General features: G+C 47.3%; 1 protein-coding gene across 1 annotated transcript; it reads right to left on the bottom strand.

Annotated features, from left to right (window-relative positions):
- Window positions 1–1,612: 1,612 nt before the first annotated feature.
- NFAM1 (NFAT activating protein with ITAM motif 1) lies at window positions 1,613–18,294 on the bottom strand. Its single transcript, XM_026100731.2, has 6 exons — window positions 18,093–18,294; window positions 15,715–16,053; window positions 14,588–14,697; window positions 11,901–12,002; window positions 7,158–7,244; window positions 1,613–4,281 (listed from the first exon to the last, which is right to left on the bottom strand). The coding sequence occupies exons 1-6, from the start codon at window positions 18,145–18,147 to the stop codon at window positions 4,222–4,224; spliced, it is 753 nt and encodes a 250-aa protein (XP_025956516.1). The 5' UTR covers window positions 18,148–18,294; the 3' UTR covers window positions 1,613–4,221.
- Between the last annotated feature and the right edge of the window lie 790 nt (window positions 18,295–19,084).

The following is a 19,084-nucleotide window of genomic DNA, read 5'->3' as shown; positions in this document are numbered from 1 at the left end:
TGACAAATTTTCCCAAACCCAGGATAAGATGCCCCTTCTTCCAGCTGGTGAGGGAAAGCAGCGGCAGCTCCAAGCAGCTGCCAGCTCCCAGCCAGTGTTGTATTTCAGCTGCCAATCCGAGCCAAAGGTGGTATCAGTACCCATCCTACCGCCCCTTTCATGGGCAGCCCTGTGCCAAGGCGCAGGTATCTGATGAGGCTTTTTTTCCAGATTTCATGGCTGCAAAGGAGGTGAACCTATTCCGTCTCCATCCCTACACACGCGCCGGTGGCATCTGGGCCATGGTGCAGAGCTGTGCGGGGTGTCGCTGGCACCAAGCCCGCAGGTAGGAGACCATCTTAGCTGGGCTTGCCCTGCCTGGCTGTAGGTGCCCACCCAAAGGGGTCTGTGGTTTGGGGACTGCCAGGGGTGCTGGCAGGGGGATGTGGGCAAGCAGGGGACAGGAGAGGGAGCAGAGAGGACCTAGGGCACCATCTGGTGGCTTCACTCTCCGCCTTCCCTAAATCCCTGTCACTCAGGGTCATTGCACAGCAAAGGGCTGACGAAACACCAGGTCCTTCCCAGGAGAGAGCCCAGAGGGAAGAAGAGACCCCTGCCCTTGGACCAGGCTCACACCCCTTTTGGGCACTGCTGGGTGGCAGAGCAAGGCAAACCAGAGCAGTAATAACCATTTCATCTGGGTGCTCCTCAGGGAAGCACCTCTTTTTATAAAGCCCTATTCCTAACTGGAGCTTTAGACACTACTGCCATAGAGATGTTTAACAAGTGACACCTGTGAGAAGAAAAAAAAGAGGATTAAGAAGATAAAAGCAATGAAGGAGAACACCTTGGGCTACACCTTGGACATATGTTTCATTGTAGTTATCCATCATGACAAGTTTTTTCTTGTCTACAGATAAAAAGCAATATATAGTTGGCATATTTCATACTACAGAACAGTGCCCACACCAGAGCTTGTATCCTATGGAAACGGATGAAACCAACACACGGTGAGTGGACTACCAAAGTGCATCCAGTGTTTGTCTTGTCAAACAAGGATTTGATGGAATATTGAAGGATTGCAAAGAGACCATTTTAAAGGGACTAGGTATCTCAGTGTCACCAACACTCTGCAGCTACGCTAGCTCAGACAAGGTGAGGATGATCAGAGCGCGTGTCTCAGGACTAAAGGCTCACTGCTGGTGGGGAGGCAAAGGATCCTCGTGCTAACATGGCACCTCCTTTAGAAGAAGATGGACGGTGCATTTCCACCTCCCACTGCTGCTCAGTGACACTGGGTCTCCACTGCCCTGAAATCCCGTCAATACAGAGGGATAATTTCTCTCAGCTTTCCCGGCACTTGGGAATCAAAGTTCATACCACTGTAACCTGAGTGCATGTTCTGCACACAACAGCAGCGTGCTGGGGAAAACAAGCAGAGCTGTGGCCCTTGGAGACATGGTTTTAAGGAGGAATCCACTCCCAACATTCAATTTAAAGCAAAACATGTGGAATAAACACAAGCCAATCATCACCTCTCACATTCATGGAGCTAGAGGAGCTGATCTTAAATTTCTTTTTTTCTGTATTGCTCAACACTTAAAAATTAACTCCTTTCCTCTTGCTGGTAATACTCATTCCCTGCATCCATTTTTATGGGCCATACAGCCAGGTAGGATAATGAGATCAAACAATTGCCTTTTTTTCTGAACAAATATCTGCTAAAAAAGCAGTTATACCAATATTGTATAAACTGTATTTACTAGTCTCTCCTACCTGTGCCTGAAGGCATCTCCTCATACCTCCTTGGAAAACTCTGTACTATTTAAAAAACACCCTTTCTCTCACAATCTGCTGCTTCGTATCTTTCCTGCTCCCACACTCTGACCCTACCGCAGCTCCCCATGATGCTAAAGAAGTGATACTAGCTTGTGGCTACATAGCTTTAAAACTTTTTTTTTAATTTATTCTTCTGCAGTCTTTACTGCTGCACGAGCATCCAAAACCCACTCAGATCAACACAGTGACTCCTCCTGCCACCTTCCAGCACTTTAACACTATTTTAGAATAGCCTTTTCTACTCCAAACACCCTCTTCTCTTATTTTTCATTTTAAATAGCTTCAGCTGCTTAATATAGAGAGTTGTTCAGAGATAAATGTAAAAAATTCACTATTTAAAACATAATAAAAAGACAAAACCAATCAACTCACTGCAAAGTGAGATCCTTGCTAGGAAATTTCCAGTAGTGCCCATTATTTTTAGCATTTATAAAATCAAAAAAGCAAAACACAAAAACTACTCAAAGTAGTATTATTTTGAAAGTTTTAATTTTTCATCTAATCCATCAGCTTCTTCTGAATATTTAATTGCAATACTGCAATATATTCATAATTCACCTCCACCATTTTTCATACTCATTAAGGGAAGTAATTGTTATGTCTGTGCCAGCCTCCATAAATCCTTTGGTGAACACAAATGTTTTCTCCTAATTTATGTTCCTCTGGTCATATTAGCAAACACTAAATTCAAAAATATTTATTTATAATTATCATGATCATTTCAGAAATAGAAAATGGATCTAATAAGCCATGATGTCTATTCATTGCTCTTTCTGCAATGAATTCCTCAACACTGGGAAGAGAAAAAGCATTTTCCTGTGGTTAAAGAAAGTCCAAATTCCATGTTTGAAATCTCTTCTAATAAAAAGAGCAAAGCAATAAGCGGATTATCTCTTTAAACATAGTATAGGAAGGTTGGAGGCCCTGGAGACATTTTCCATAGCCTCTATCTCTGATGCATAGCAACATTATCTTCAACTAGAGAGGGTCCTACAACCCTGCAGCTCAGTTTTAATTTGCTCTTCTTCTTTAAAGGGGTTTCTGTGAACCCTCTCAGGTTATGCTATGTATTCTTATTTGGGGTTGGTTTTGTTTGGTTGTTATTTTGTTGTTGTTTTTTAAACTGAGATAAAACAGCCTTGGCTTTTTGATCTGCTGGTTTGATCATGTTATATGGATATTTAACGAAACTTCTTCCCTAACAGAACTAAAATAGGCCCAGCACAAATGGTAGATGGTAGGCGAGTTCCAGCTGACAGGAGAGAGAAGAGCTTGGATAGAAAATGCACATCTAGGGCCTCCACTCTTACTTCAGTCATTGTGAGTTTCAGAACTGATCTATCCAGCCAAATAACGTGAGCGGGGAAAAAAAAGGGGTCTATATACCTTTCTTGGGAAACACTGGCCAGATGAAGCCAAAGACAAACCCAATGAATCTGGTGGGGCAGCTATGTCTGCTCCCACTGAGCAGGCAAAATCCCTAGAGGTACAATGCCTGTTGCCAAGAGGACCAGGAAGTCAGGGAGCTCAACTTGAGCTTCTCTGGGCTGGAACTTGGCCCCGGAGCCGCTTGGTTTACGCAACCCCAGCAAGGGAGTTTCCTTGGGCTCCTGCCTCCAAGGACTTTGTTCTGGAAAGGGCACTGCGACTAAGACATGTCCCTGGGCAGGGATATTTCCTCTGCTTTCTTTTTCTCCATCTTTATCTCTGTTCATACATCCATTCCTCACCGTATACTGCTGATACCGCTGAAGGGAAAGCATTTACTTGGAGGCACTGATTTGAGTTGGCTGGTATGGTCACAGCAGGCATCTGTGACTGCTTGATGGGATTAGCAGATTATGAGAAAGCATGTTTCACCGTGGGGTTTCCAGAAAAGGAAAAATAGGCAGGTGGACACTTGGATCTCGGTTAAATTATGCGTGAAGGCCTGATGGCCATGTCAGGAAAAGCCGTCAGGCACAGGATCAGATGGACTGCTGCAGGTCGGGATTGGAAGATCAGGCCAGGAAGCAGGGAGGTCTCTGGACTGTGCTATCACTTACAGATGATCAAGTTTCAAGTATTTCAACCAGGTCAGGTGAGAGAAACCTACACAGATCCCATCTGCACCATGTTTAAGACACAGTGTGTGAATGCTTGACAAAAATAGCTTTTCTTTTGCATCAAATGGTTTTGCTGCAAAATAGCTGTGCTGCGTCAACGCAGACTGAGCCCCAGTGGGATCTGAACAGCTGTATTCTGTTGTTAATGAAGGGCAGTTTAGAGGGAGCCAGGGATTCAGAAGTCCCCTGGGGCTGTGCCCTGAAGTTGCTGTGGGTCTTTGCAGAGAACTGAGGATGTAAGAGAGTAGTTCCGTCTTACAGATAGATGTCTGGTCCACACAGGGTCATTTTTTCCCTCTTAGATATTCTCATACAACGTATCAAAGGATTCTTCTAGAGTTTCTTGCTTCTTAGGTGTCTACAGAATGATGAAAAGAAAAAAAAAGAAACAGAGCAAAATTATTCAAAAGAAGATTAATTAATTCTTAATAAGCAGACACTGACGTTTGTTCTGTTTGAAATGGCTATAAGTGATCCGCTGAAGCGGAAGCCACTACACCGAGAAATGCTGCTCCGACAGAGACGAACGTGACTAATCCAGCCCAAGGGATAAAGATGCCTCCTTTACTTGTCACTCTTCCCCCAAAAAGCTGTCAGACAGGGAGGGGAGGGAAGATTGGACTTGGTGAAAAAATAAATCACTTTGGATTCTGTGAAGGAGGAATTCCCTGACCTCCTCAATCCTATTTCTTCAACAGTTGAGTCTATTCCTCACAACCGTTCCTTCTGTAGACAAGGCGCTGACAGACTGATATTTTAAGCGCTGTGTGGCACAGGCCTGCTGTAAGCAAGGTTACACAGCAAGTAGCTGAAATGCCACGGGGTGAAGGAAGCCCTACCTACACTAGCATTTTCTCTGTTGCCACCACCAAAGGGAAACATTTTACAAAAGCGCTGAGTGCCGGCACCTCCAAAGCATGCACATACACTAGAGAATTAACCCATTACTGCCCAAACTGGCTGACAGTCCAGTGTGACAGCAGGTAAATGCTCCCATTTCAGGTGCTCTCTGCTCTGCTTCCCTTTGCAGCTCCCCCTTTACATGCAGCATCCTGCAGTGGGGACTGGCCTGGACCCTCGGGGGCAGAGTTGCAGCCACAGTTCAGCAGTCCCAGCCCCCAGTCTCGGGCCAAACCCACTGGCCCACAAGTCCTCTTGCTTAGGGAAAGCATCCTGTTATATTGCTGCTCAGCCAGGTGGAGGGTGAGTGTCTCAGGCTGTTATAGCCCAGATGACTGAGAGGGAAGCTGATGAAGGCATTTGCGACAGTAATGGAAAGCACAGTCAAATTCTCTTGTGCAGAGAAGGCCGTATCCCTTTTGGGTGGAACCGAATCATTCTTGGCCTCCCTGAAACAACCTCAGAGTTGAATCCACCCTTCCCTGCCATTTTCATCAGGAAACTCCTGTTTCCAACCACTCTGTTCATTGCACAGACAGCGCGGGGCCCTGGCGTCCCCTTCCATTCCTCACATTGCTCCTATTGGAGAAGCTCCTTTTCCCTTTAGAAAGCAGAGCCCTGAGAGGGGACATGGCAGGAGGGACAGCGAGGCCCTGCCATGCACACTTCCTTCCCTTCTGAGCAGCACACGGGCTGAGCACATTCAGTGGTGTCTGTTCTTGGCGGTGAGAGCTCATCCCATCACCTCTTTGCTTTCTTCTTCCTTGTTTCCCCTCAGTCTCAGCTTGGACCTTTCCCCCTCCCTGGCTGAGCCTGCAAGAGCCAGACTCGTGCTCCCACAGATGCTCCTTTCCTCTTGCTTTGCTGCTTTGCTCCTGCTGTTTTACAGGCCTGCTGGCCCCCAAAAGAGCAGCTTAGTGGTGTGGGCCACACACAAGTGCTTTGGCATGGCTTAGACAGCTCCATGGTAGCAAAAAACCCACATGTACCACATCTATTCATCAGACTGAATTATTTACAAGAGAGCAGCTAATAAGGGTATACAGAAGACATATAGGACAGGGAAGAGGGATCGTGAACTCCTGCTCTCCCTCCCTAACAACACAAAATGCAGCAAGAACACAAAAGCAAGGAATACTGTATTCTCCAGTGCGTAAGATGCCCTGGGACATAAGACAGCCTATATAAAACAACCCATCCTTCCCCTCAGTAATCAGTTGCAGTGATCAGATACTTGCCACTGCCTCTGCTACTATTGCTATGGTGGCACAGCAGTATCTGCAGGATGACAGAGACCTTGGGAGCAGAAGACATGGCAAATAGCTCTGACATAGAAGTAGCCCCTTGATTTTAGACCACCTTTTCCTAAAGGTTGGGGGACTCTCCATAACAGGACACTGGTGGGAGGAAGCAGAAGACGTTTTTCAGGAACGCCCAACATTAGAAGAATGTATATATTTTTTAAGCAGAGAAGAGTTCTGGAGGGGAAATGAGCAACAAAGTTCTGAGGACAGGAAGGAAATGTTTCCTAGGATGCCTCATGCAAGTTTTGTCCCTTTGAAACAGCTGGTGCTTGCCAAAGGGTACAGGGCTGTGTGCACCTCTGGTCTGCTTCATATGGCCCCCACAACTGATCTGCAGCTGCATATTCAGAGCTGCCGCTACTTTCACTATGAGTGGATTTAGTCCCTTGTCTCTAACTCATAACAACTCCCAGCCCAACGAGAAGAGCCAGGGCTAAAATGTAGCTACACTGCCTTTTTCTGATCTCAGAGCCGACAAGGATTGTGTCAGCCCAGCCTCCATTCAGACCATCTTAGCTTCTGTTACCGCAAAACAGCTCTCAGGTGCTTTATGCCAATCAGGCTCTGTGAGAGCAAAGCTGTTTCCAGGCTCTGCCCCAGTGCACAAATTCCCCCACCCTGGAGGATCTTTCAGCTGCCTAAGTAATCTGGGAAGGGCCATAGAAGGGGCCAGCATCCGGCCAACTCCCTGTGAACGTCCGTCCCATTGAGAGGGAGCAGCATGCCACACCTCTCAATACCTTTCAGGGTACATCATACAGCAAAGCATCTGCCCAAAACCAGGACTGCCAGAACTGGTAATGCTGCAGGATTGAGTGCTCTGCCGGAAGAGGGAAGACACATGAGCGGCTACACGTGCAGCCCAGCTGGTGGGCGGATGCCACGTCCCATTTTCCCCTTTCAGTGGGGCTGTGAGTAGGGAAACAGCAGCCGGACTTACTGCCTGCTAGGGCCATGGCGACTCTGTGAGGTTTTCCTCACATGCCCAGTGTGTAAGGGAACTCTGTAAGAGCAGGGCCCCAGCCCTTACCTTTCCTGGAGGACTCCTTCTGCATGGTGGCTTGTCTGTGTTGCTCCCAAGGACAGAATAGACATCAACTTGCTCCGAATCCAGGCACTGTGGAGGGAAGAGAAAAGAGAGCAGGGGTCAAGTAAAATACTTGGGTTTAAGCACACCTAATTGCCCACTGCGTTGTTCCTCATCTTGTGCCTGACAGTTTTGAGGAACCCCTGAAGTCTCCAAAATACAAAAAATCCTGACCTGAACTTGGCCAAAAAGCAATTCCTTTTTTCCCTGAAATCTTTACTGGGCAGCTACATTGTCTTTTGCTCTCAGGATCACATAGATAGGCTTCGCTGTTACCTACCCTGTGTAAGACAGTGGAGACCAATACCCCTGCCTCCCTCCACTTCAAATCCTTCCAGAATGCTGGAACGTCCAGAATAAGGACTTTTCCACCTCCTGAACAGAGATTCAGCACCATGGGGACCAGGGCAAAGCTCTGCATGGCCCAAGACTGGGTGCCTGTCACCCACAAGCTCTTGCTCTTGGTTATTCTGGGCACACAAGGGCGAGAAGAAAGGCTGGGATGCAGTCCTGAAGCACAAGGGCTATCAAAAAGGGGAAACCTTACATGGGGCATGACTTCCACTTATTGTCTGGGGTTTTTTTCCAAGCCAGAACTCTCCTTTCCTCTTAGAGGGAGGAGAGAAAAATAATAATAAAAAAATCAATACACTCCCAGGTCCACAAACATATCTGTGGTCCCACATAGCTGCGTACCGAAACCAACGCACATCCCACATGTGTATGCACCCGTCAGTCCCCCAGGTAATCGTGTCACTAAAGATGCGTGTCAGTTTGAGTGATGTTCCAGATCTGCCTGAAGGATCAAACATAGCAATCAGGAGGACTTTTTCATGTGTGTTTCAAGAATGACAGCAGGTTGCCAAGGTGGCCGTTTCTCTGGCAACGGGAAGATGGGAGGAGCTCCGGCTGCAAGAGGGGTATTAGTGGAGAGCTTGCAAAAGGAGCGAGGTGCTCCCTGATACAGGGAGGAGGATGAGCAAACTATGGGGGCTTGATTCTGGGGCTGCTGATCACCTGAGCCCCCATCATTTCATTGGGAGGTGCAAACACTCAGCATCTTTCAGGATCAGAGCTGGCAGGATTGTGATTTAGACAAGAAGACATGATAGAGGAGCAGTGTTTGGAAATGGGGGTTGGAAATTAGGTGAGGCATTGAGACGGGGGCTTGCGGGGAGCCAAAAGGGATGGAGCATCATGTGGCTCCACCATCCCCACTCCCCCTGCTCCAAGAGCAAACAGTCAAATTAATTCATCTGTCCACTTCCCCTTCCCAACAATCCGCTCGTGTGGAGCAGGTGTTCCCAACTATTTGCATGGGTGCGGGCGCACACAGAGGATCCCATTTCACCTTCCTCATTTTTGGTTCTCTGTGTAACACTTGCAGTGAAGCCCTCGTCCCATGTGCTGTGCTCCCTCTGGCCTGGCTATGTTTCCCCTCGTCATGACGGCAGCCTCTGTCCCTGCTCCAGCCTCCAGCCACTTGCAAGCAAGGAGTGTCCTTTTGGTGCTTAACCTCCAGAAAAAGATTCCCTCGCTCTGCCAGACCTGTTCCCATAGAGGCTATTGGCAATGCTGTTGCGCTGCTGGCCAGTTGGAAAGCTGGTGGCTCCAACTGCCCTTTACAAATAAATCACTTTCGCTTGGTCACTGACCACCTGCTACCATCACAGTAAAGGCATGCAGACCTCTCTCCTCCTGGCTGGCAGATGCCTTCCCATCCCAGAGCGACCTCCTCATCTTCCTTGGCCCGGAAAAAGCTCGTGTGCTCTGCAACCCACCTGCGCTGCAGGAGTTCTGTTTGCTGCTCAGAAAAAAGCTTGTTTGAAGTATAAAGCAGATCGAGTGGGGTGCTCAGATTGCTATTTCCAAGGTGCTCATTAACTAGGCAGCTAAACTGGAAGATGGAGGCAAAGGCAGGTTTTGGTCTGGGCAGTGCAATGAGGCAGTGCTGCTCTGGGATTGCAGGAGGGCAAAGAGGCCTAGCAACACCGGGCAGTGTAACAGGAACAAAGGGGGTGCCCAAGCACCCCCTTATTACCGGGGCTTTTTACTACACTGAGCTGCTTTTCACTGCATGCACCCACTCCCAGGGGCTATGAAGGAAGCTGCAGCACCTGGAAGAGATGTTGGGAAAGGCTTTTACTCCCAGGGATGTTCAGCAGCTGAGGCTTCACAGAAGGTGTGCCAAGACCCTTCCTGTGCCAGGGGCAAGCCTCGCTGGTGGGCAAGATAACACAGCCCATTTAGTGAGCTGCACCAGCCAGCTCCGAACCCTCACTTTGATTCCCAGGCCTTTCTCTTCTGCTTTCCCCCAGAGGCAACACATCTGGCACCCTCTGGCCTCCTGTTCCTTCACCTAATCTCTGACCTCCCTCTTTATCTCACCACTTGGAGCGACTCCTCCATTGTCCGTCCCGTTTCCTTGCCTTAGCTTGCCTGGCTGCTGGCTGTGGATTTCTGCCCTCCCCATGGATTAAGCACTAAGTGTTCAACACCCCGTTTAGCAGCAATGGATTTTCAGAAAGCGCCTTGTTTCAAACAGTGTGTGCAGGGCTTGCACAATGCAGAATCCCAAGGAAATTTAGCAGCAGGGCACCAAAATTCATCTTTCAAAGGAAATAAGGTTTGTCTGAAGGGAGATCTGTCCCTTCACCCATCTAGAGGGTCTATCCAATGCAGTGTCTCCATCCCAGAGCCCTCCTTCTCCCCTCCCCATTAATTTAGCCATCACATCTCACAGCCCTGTGCTCCCATCTCCTCACCTCACAGCCCTGCTCTCACCCTGTGCTGTCCCCATGGCAGGAGCTGCTGCTTTACACGGGAACAAGTTACCGCAGCAGCTGCTTCATGGTAACCTCCAGTGGGCAGACTCGTGCCCCATAGCACGCGCGAGTTTGAGGCTGCCTGCGGCTCTGCCAAAGAGGGCAGAGCAACCTGCCCTGCACAGCGGGCTGGCCACAAGCTCTGCACAGCTGGTGCGGGGTTAACGTGCGATGGGAGAAGGCTGGATGAGCCAGGTCCATGGGGCTCCTGCAAGCACGGGGGCCCAGCCAGTCATTGGCACTGCTTGTGCCTAAGGCTGGCTCTGCTGGCTTGTTGTATTAGCCTTAGTGGAGGCCTCCTGAACAGAACAACATGATGAAACATGTAATTAAGATGGAGCTAAGGATGCATGACGAGGCCGACTGAGCGAGAAATGGATTTGATTTTTTTTTTTGTCTCCTTGCAGAAATCATCCACTTCAGCAGGGAACTACCCATTCTGATTTTTAAAAGCCTGAATTAAAAATAAATTACTTGATACAAATGAAAAGGTTTATAACCTGCAACCTCCTTTACCCAAAGCATTGCTTTTTTGCCTGGAATAAACACATCACATATGATATATAGTGCTCTCTCTTAAACCTCTATTCCAAAAATTTAAGGACAGCACAACAGTGCCTCCCACCCGTGAAGTGAGAGCGAGAAGGGGGCAGGCCCATCCTTTTGTTTGTATCTGCCCCCTATCAGATCTCCCTGCCGCCTTGGCAGGGCTTTGCTCCTCTCTGTAGTACATTCTCCAGAGCTTTGCTTTGTTTAGTTTAAATGATTCATGCAGCACAGCTTACAGGTTTTCCTTGGAGAGGCTTTTCCAGCCCTTATAGACCTCGCAGTCAGAGAGGTTTCCTAATATTCAGGCAATATCCTCCTCTGCTCACTTTCATTTTATTCCTCCTCATTTGTCCCACAGACCATTTGAAAAAAATCCTTCCCTTCTTAGTGGAACAGCCCTCCCGTGGGAGTAAAAGGAGAAAAAAGAATCCATTTTAAATGGAGCTGGATGGGTGGTAAATGGGATTAGAGGTCATGGTTACTGGAGGTAGCTGAGGTCTGGGCCAGACATTTCAGGAGAGGCACTCCAATCCTATTACCTATGACACTGCTGCTACTGGGCTTGAGTAGCGGGAACAGCTGTTGTTCCCCAGTTTGGGAAATGGAAAAAGGAGATCGGTTAGATTTTGAGCAATGAAAAGGGAAACGCTCCCCAAAAAAGACTCCCTTCCCTTTCCTCCTGTCCTCTTCCCCAAATCAAGAGTCCCTAAGCTCAGAACTACAGTGGTCCATGACAGTGCCACCAGTGAAGGTGTCACAGTCCTGCTAAGTGTCTCAGTGCTGTTAAAATTCTCAGAAAAGGAGCAGGAGTGTTAAACAGCCAGAGTTGTTGAGGGGGAGCATCTCTGCCTGCCCCGTCCCTGAGCCATTCTCCAGCTGGGAAGGATGTGTCCTCGAGGCACTGCAGAATATGAAGTGGAGCTGAGACCCCTCTCTTCCTTCCTGACCTTGGAAGACCCCTCTACCTCCCCGCCAGGAGCCCTCGCTGGCCCTGCACTTGCTGCTTGGCCTGGCATGCTGCCAGCAGAGGGAAGGTGCTGCCCACGAGCACTGGGGCCGAGCTGCTGGGCAGGGAGTGAGGTTTTGGCACTGAGGAGGACACAAGTGGGATGAGGATGGAGACATGCAACATGTGCGGTCCTGACAGGAACTGAACAGGGAGGGTCAGTAGTACTAGGCCAGTATACAAGTATTGCTTATGTTTCAAATCGTGATACTGATGTTATATCATGTCTGTTCCATGGCAGGTCAAGGAGATGAAGGGTTGTACAGTGATGCAAACACAAGAGATGGAGGGCAATTTCATACTCACGTCATAGATGGGAGTAGCTGGTGCTGGGTTAGCTGGAGGAGGCTGAGTTTCCACCTCGTGTCTCAGGATATTTTGGAGCTGGTTCCTTCCAGGACACACCACCTACTTGGGACAAGACACCGAATGGCAGACTTGGAGAAAATCTCCCCAAAAGTGAAATGAATGTCAGTGTGATGTGAGACCCAGCCACTCACACCCCCTCCAAGTGATTCCACAGCAAAGAACAGCAGCACTCTCAGGTAGAGCAGGCTGGTCCCTTTCCTCACCACCGGGTAAAACAAAGGAGTCAGATGACTGACACTGGAACAACCCAAAGGAGAACTGGGCTCTATAGGCATGTAGAAATCACTTCCATCACTGCAGCTTAGCTGCATGGAGGGGATAACTATTTAACAGTACACAACAGTGCTGCAGGAAGGGGAATAAAGCAGGGCCCTGTTCAGAATGCAAGGGGAATTGCACAGAGGCAGAATGAAGTCACTTTTGTGAGGATTTGTCTAGGAAGCTGTTGCTAATGCCCTTAGTCTAGAGAAGAGCATGAAGCGAGCTGGTGACATACAGTCCGTGGTACCCTAGCGTGCAAGTCCAGCACTGAGTTGAAAGAAGAAAGTAGCTTCCTCTGCAACATTTCTTGCATCAGTTGAGCTCTCCCTGAACATGCTCCATTCACACCCAGATAAGGGTGAGCCCTGCTCAGTGAGCAGAAGAACAGGCAGGAAAGGCAGAAGGCTGTACTAAGTATCTCTGTTCTAATTCAGAAAGAAGTGGGATGATTATATTCACATCACATGAAAACGATGAACTGCTTTCCAGTCCATTAGTAACTAAGGAGGATGCTAAATAACTTCTCTTAAAGATAAACATTTTAAAATCAGCAGGTCTGAGCAAGCTATGGTGAGAAATATGTGCTCTGTTCTGCAGGAGGGCAAATGTAATGGCTGCATGAACTCTCCAGGCCCAAGACCCCGTAGGTCTGAGATTTGCTGGTGCCCCTCAAAACCTAGAGATGTCAGTTATCAAGTCGTGATGGTGCCTCCCTCCTCATCCCCATGGAGACGCTCTCTAGACAAGCAGAGATGGGGGCCTGTTTCCAACCTAGTCACTCCGCTGCTTATGCTCCTTCCCCCTCCATCTAACCGCCTGCAAGGTAAGTCTCGCAACATTAGCAAAGCTGACAACTTCTGCCGTTTTGTTTTCAATATCACTGCAAGCGCTGTGAAGCCTGCTGCTCCTGGAGTCATGGGATTGTACCACAAACATGGCCTCCACATAAAAATACAAGCAGGAAATTTGGTATTGTGGTGGCAGAGAGCAGCTTGAAAGAATAAATACTGGGGATACAATATCTAGAAAACAAGAATCCCCAAGTTCAGTTCAGGAACAAGTTCAAGACATCAGGTTTATTTAAGCCAGTCTTGAGATCTCTGTAAGAGTGCAGAGAATACTGTTTTGAATGCTTGAGGCAGTGCTAGAAGCAATAGCTTTTGCCCAGACAACAGGGATTTCAATGTCACAACTTCTAAGTTTTTTCCGCAGGGCCCTGTCTCATTCAAACCTTTCAGCCCTTAGTCCCTTCTCCTCCTGCTCCCCACATCCTCTCTTCCCCACCTCTAGTTTGTTCTCAGCTCTTCATCCCAGCTTCCACTTCCTTACCCATCTGGTCTCAGCCTGTGTCACTGGTCTGCTCAGCTGTGGGTCCTTGTCCATCCAGTCTTAACACCCTTATCCAAGCCCTGGTGCTTCCTCGCTCAGGCTCCCAGTCCCAGTTTCCCTCCCAAGGCTCCTCTTTCCAGCCTCAAAGAATCACAGAATCACTGAGGTTGGAAGCATCTCTGGGGAGCATCTAGTCCAACCCCCCTGCTCAAAGCAGAGTCAACTGGAGCAGGTTCCTCCTCAGGCCCTTGTCTCACTCTTATTTTCCAGTTAGTTAGGGTGTCCATACAAAGGATCCTTTTCTCGACCTTCCCCTCTCACCCTATCTCTTAATGTTTCCTCTGGCAAACACATGCTCAAGGGTCTAGTCACCGCCTCCTCCAATTTGCAGACTGGCTTCTTGTGTGGTACTTGAGCCATGGCTCAGAAAGGTGCTGCACAGTCTCCTTGCAATCAGGTCGTGTCCTTGGCACTAGAGTAGCCCCCATCTTGAAGGGGGATTAGATGCAGGGAAAATCCTGCCCTACCCTTGCTACCAGGGCTGCAACAGATGTGGACACTTGGGAGGGCAGGACGTTGCCTGTCAGACTGGCACTGTGTGGAAATGCAGCCTCACTTGGGCTCGTTTAGAGAACTGAGCTGCTCAACTGACAAGAGCCACTACTGAATACATACAAACCGCAGATTTCCAAAGGCCCATCACATGGCTACATCTGCTTGAATATTCTCAAGGCCAGCACATAGCTATTGTGATTTCTTGTCCTGTTTCAGATCCTTGATCTAAAACAGAGCATGCCAGAGTCAAAATGCTTACGAGAATTTTTTAACGGACAAATCAATGTCTTGTTTTGCTTTTTCTGTAATCTTTTTTCTCAGGAAGACTTAGCTTAAAAAAAGAAAATTAACCTGAGGCAGACACCCAGCATGGAAAATTTCAGCATGGAGAGTTCCAATTTGGACAGGTTAGAAGCAAGTGAAATAAATTCCTAGATTAGGTCATGTCAGATATTGCTTTTTATTTGGTAGTAACTTGCCTTTCTTTTCCACAGTAGCAGAGCTGTTCCAGTAATGCTCAGTGCAGCAAGGAGAGTGGTAAGAGTAATGAGGATTTCCCACCTGTAAGAGGTCTGTATGTAACCTGTATCTGTGAGAAAAAAACACAAAAGATTCATAGTATAAGTGGAACTTAGCTGCATTTTTAACCCTGGCCAAAAGCCATGAGAGAGCTAAAATACAGAAGCAGTGAAGAGGGGGTGACCACAGATGCACACACACTTCAAAACAAAAATATAGTCTGACTGAACTGGAGAGTAGGGTGCAGATGGAGAATCACACAAAGGAGACGGGATATTAGCAGCTGCACTTTATGTAGTTTAAAGGGAGGTGAAATGAATATGAGCCAAAAAAGGTGGCAGTGAGAGGCTGGCAAAGGTCTTTAGTGATAGGGGGCAAAAGATAGATGGTGGAGAGTACACAGGCCACACAGTCTAGCAGGGTGGGTACTGCCAGCATCCTCTGACCAGCGTGGCAAAGCTCTTTGGTCACAGCTCTTCACATTTACCCTTTCTAAGAAGTGTTCCACATCCAGCATTCAGTAATGCGAATCCAGCCAGTCAACAGCATGCATGTCCGTACCACTTTGTTACAGCATTCTTTCATCTCGGCCTGAAGCTCTCCCTTGCTATTCCAGTCTGGGCCTCAGCTGAACAGCTGACCCCTTGCACCACATGGAAAAGGGGGAGGGATTATTGTGAGCCTTCCACCCTAACCCCTGAGCTTTTTTTCAACCATCTCTGTCACGCTAATAAAGTCCGGATCACACTGTGTCCCGGACATTGACACTAAAAGCACCCTGTGGGCCAGGGCCCAGGGCCCCTGCTTAGATCCTGATTTTTAGCCTGGTGTTCCCAACAGACTGTGGCAGGGCAGATATAAATTACTGCATCTTTATGACCCCATCTGTAAAGTGGGAATGGTGGCACAACTACCCTGTGTAAAGCACTTTGAGCTCTGATAGCATTAAGTATCAGACACTATTATTATTCCCACCTGATTTCATAGCTTGTTTGGGTAGAGGAAAAGAAGAGCAAAGATCATCTTTTCAGAGCAAGATCCAGCTGAATTTTAACCATTCATCCTTCCTTTCTGTTTTTTCACTTACCTCTAGCAAGGACAAATACTCCACTTCCCACTTTCACGATGTGATCCCATTTGACCTCACAGTAATACGTGCCAGTAAAAGAGGTGCTTTCAAGTGGTGTGGTTTTGTGATCATAGGATTGGGTAGTGGTCCGATTCTCCTCTCCGGGAGGGATCTGTATCTTTACTGATTTACTATAGATGAATGTTTTCTTGCCCACTAAGTTAATCCAGTAATAGAAGACTGAAAATTTGGTGTATTTCATTATGTAAGGGAAGGTGACCTTGCAGGGGATGGATACTTCTTCCTTGAGCAATGCAACCCGGATTGGAGGTCTCTGCTGTACGTTGACTTGTCCCCCTGCAAGGGTGATAATTGTTAGCAGCCACCTAACATCACTACAAGTCAGAGAAAATTTTTGCTGCCCCAGAGACACAACCAGCAATCACATGGTAAACATAAGCATATGGTCAGGAACCTACACCCGCTCTGTAGCATGCAGTGTTGGCCCTTGTCAGAGAATGAGTGATGCAGAGCATGTGCCCTGTGTGATCTGTCACATCTCTTAGGTAATCGCTGTGTGATCTGAGATACTCTGTTGCAATCACAGGCTTCCCCTTTTCCCTTGTGAGCTCCTCTGTACAATGCCAGCATGCAGAAAGACAAGAAGGGAAGCAGGAAGTGGACAGATTTTGCAGTGTGTGAGACTACATTTACAGCTGATGAGACTGGAAAGTGATTTTCCAAGACAAACACTAGCTGGACAATTTCTGTAACATGGTCCACTGCTTGGGTGTGTATGCATGCACATGTAGTCACTCTGAACTAGTGAAGGCATTGCATGCAAGTATGAGTATCAGTGGCACTGTGTATTTCTGAAGTGTAAGTGAGGAAGGAAATTGCATATTCTGCATGGGGGCCAGCCCTGAGGCCATGAGAAATAGGACATAGCTTAATCACTCCAAACTTTTGCTGCTGTAAATGGACAGCAAAGTGAAAGACCTAATGCTACATACAAGAACAATCTGCAGAGGGCCACAGATCTTAAGTACCTATGTGTGACAGTACCTCAGGCAGAGAGATGGGAGATCATGCCCTCCATGTGCTTCTTGCTTACACAGTTCTACTGAAAGCGATCTATCACTGCAGTTCAGCAGACAATGATGTAGGGAGTTACAAGAGAGGATGAAGAAGCACAGAAGGGAACCCCATAATTCACTCCCTATTTTGTTTACTAAAAGGAAAAAACAGCTAAGAGTGTGCCACTGGCTAGAAAGGAGCCTGAGGTACAGGACCTCTTTGGTGCCTCAGCCAAATTTGCATTTAACACTAGTCAATCTTTGGATCTATTTATTTAGCGACTGACATAACACCACATACAAAGCAACTGAGGAGGAAGCCTGTCCAAAGCACCACTGTCTTTAAAAATGGGAACAGTAAACTTATGGCAAGCAAGTCTTGTTACAAAATGAAGGATTCAGGATTCTTTCAGAGAGAGACATGAGAATGGAAGGTGATAAAGACAGAAAGTAGGGGACAGGCAGACATCTCCATTCCTGGTTTTGATGGGATTCTCTGGGGTTCTGCATCTACAAACAGGCTCATACAAGGCATTAAAGCTGTCTGAGAGCACAGCCAGGCTTGCTTTCCTACCATCATGCCGTAACGCTGCATCGCCAAAGCAGCATCCCCACTGTGCAGGGGGACTCAGCATCAGGAGTGGCAACTCTGACTCACTGCTGTCACAAGGGATCTTGTGGGGTGGAATAACACAGGGACGACATGGTCACTGCCCAGAAAGAACTTCAGGGAAGTAACATCAGTTAAGTCAAATCCTCTACAGATGACATAACCGGGGACAATAGCCTGAGAGTAAGGAATAGTTTAAGTTATATCATCAGGAAAAGGTTCTTAGCGGGAGTCCTGTGTAGACAAGGTACGAAAAGAAGGTAACAGAAAGTCCTGCAGATACTGCTGGTGTGATAACCTGAGTGGTCTCTTCTGAGCCTTATTTTCTAAGATATGATCATCCATCCTCCTCTTTCGCATCTCCACCCAGCAGCACGTACACAAATATAACTTTTTTACGAGACATTGCATAGCACTGCAGTAACAAAGCAGGGGAGAGATCTATCTTCTTACAGTATCCCAGGAGCTGGAGAAGAACATGCCAGGGAAAAGGCCAAACCATTTTATTTAGGTTATATAACCCTTCTCCCATGTTCCCTCTTATTTGAGGATTCTCTCTATAAGCTTTGAAATGCTTAAAAGACAGAAATAGCAGCAGCGTGCAAATTCCTAGAGGGAACCTCTGGAAATTAGCAAAAGATAGCAGCTGGAAATGCTCTAATATGAACAAATGTGAGAGTAAACAAAAGGAATAAAAAATGCTTTTTTACCTCCATACTGAAGCGACCAAAGAAACAGGAAGATGACTTTTAGATTAGAGGCCATGATAGGGTCAAAGGCTGTAAGAAAACGACCAGGTATGAAGATCCAAAAGGCAAAAGAGATTGGGTTTTGTCAGGTATTTCCACAATTGAGAAGCTGTTTGATCCCCTCCTGTTTGCAAAGGGACAGGCAGAATGGACACACACTGCTTTTGGCAAGCTGTTCCTGGCAGATGCAGGCTCTTCTGCTTTTCTGTTAGACTCCTCCCTGCACTGTGGTTCATTTCTCTGTACTGTTATGATGGTGTTACAGCTACCAGCGGGTGTCCAAAGATTAGACAGTAAGCTCTTTAACGCACAGAGCTTTGTCTTCCAGTGACCATCAAATATCACACACATTTAAAGCAAACTTTGTCGCCTTCCATAGTGACTGCAAACCTCCAAGTTGGCACATGGAAAAAAAAAGTGTTTTGACTGATGTAGTTTGTTCATGAGGCCATTTGAGGTGAACAGGGTCAGATCCAGTGAATGATCCCACTGACTCTGGACAGTAGACAAGCTTAAAAGTGGCATGTTGGGCTTTTTACTGCAATTGTGCTCAGATTTGTTTTCCTAGTTGTTATGGGACAGCTATTCCTGATTATGCCACTGCATGGACCATCTAAATTTTGGAATAAGAACATCTTACTTCAAGCTATCTTAATCAAGCAGTTTGTTTACATGGGGAAGCTACTGAGCAGTACCCTAGGGTGTGGGTTCATGGCAGAACAGCACGCTCAAACTAACGCTTTATGTGAATACTCAAGGGTAGGATCACCTGTTTTGTCCTCACAGTGGAAAACAAGTACCTGCAGTACAGAGAAACGGTTCTACTGTACTTCTTACAGCGAAAAACTTCCCTCCACAGCCAACTCCTTGACTAGGTCTCTTTGGAGGAAGGTGCTCGTGTTCCAGAACTGAGAACATCCAGACAGTGAATTCATCCGTAACAGCTGTGATGT

This window comes from Dromaius novaehollandiae, chromosome 1 (genome assembly GCF_036370855.1).
Source record: "Dromaius novaehollandiae isolate bDroNov1 chromosome 1, bDroNov1.hap1, whole genome shotgun sequence".
Classification (NCBI taxonomy): domain Eukaryota; kingdom Metazoa; phylum Chordata; class Aves; order Casuariiformes; family Dromaiidae; genus Dromaius; species Dromaius novaehollandiae.
The sequence above is the reverse complement of the archived record's forward strand: the minus strand, read 5'-3'. Positions and strand labels throughout refer to the sequence as shown.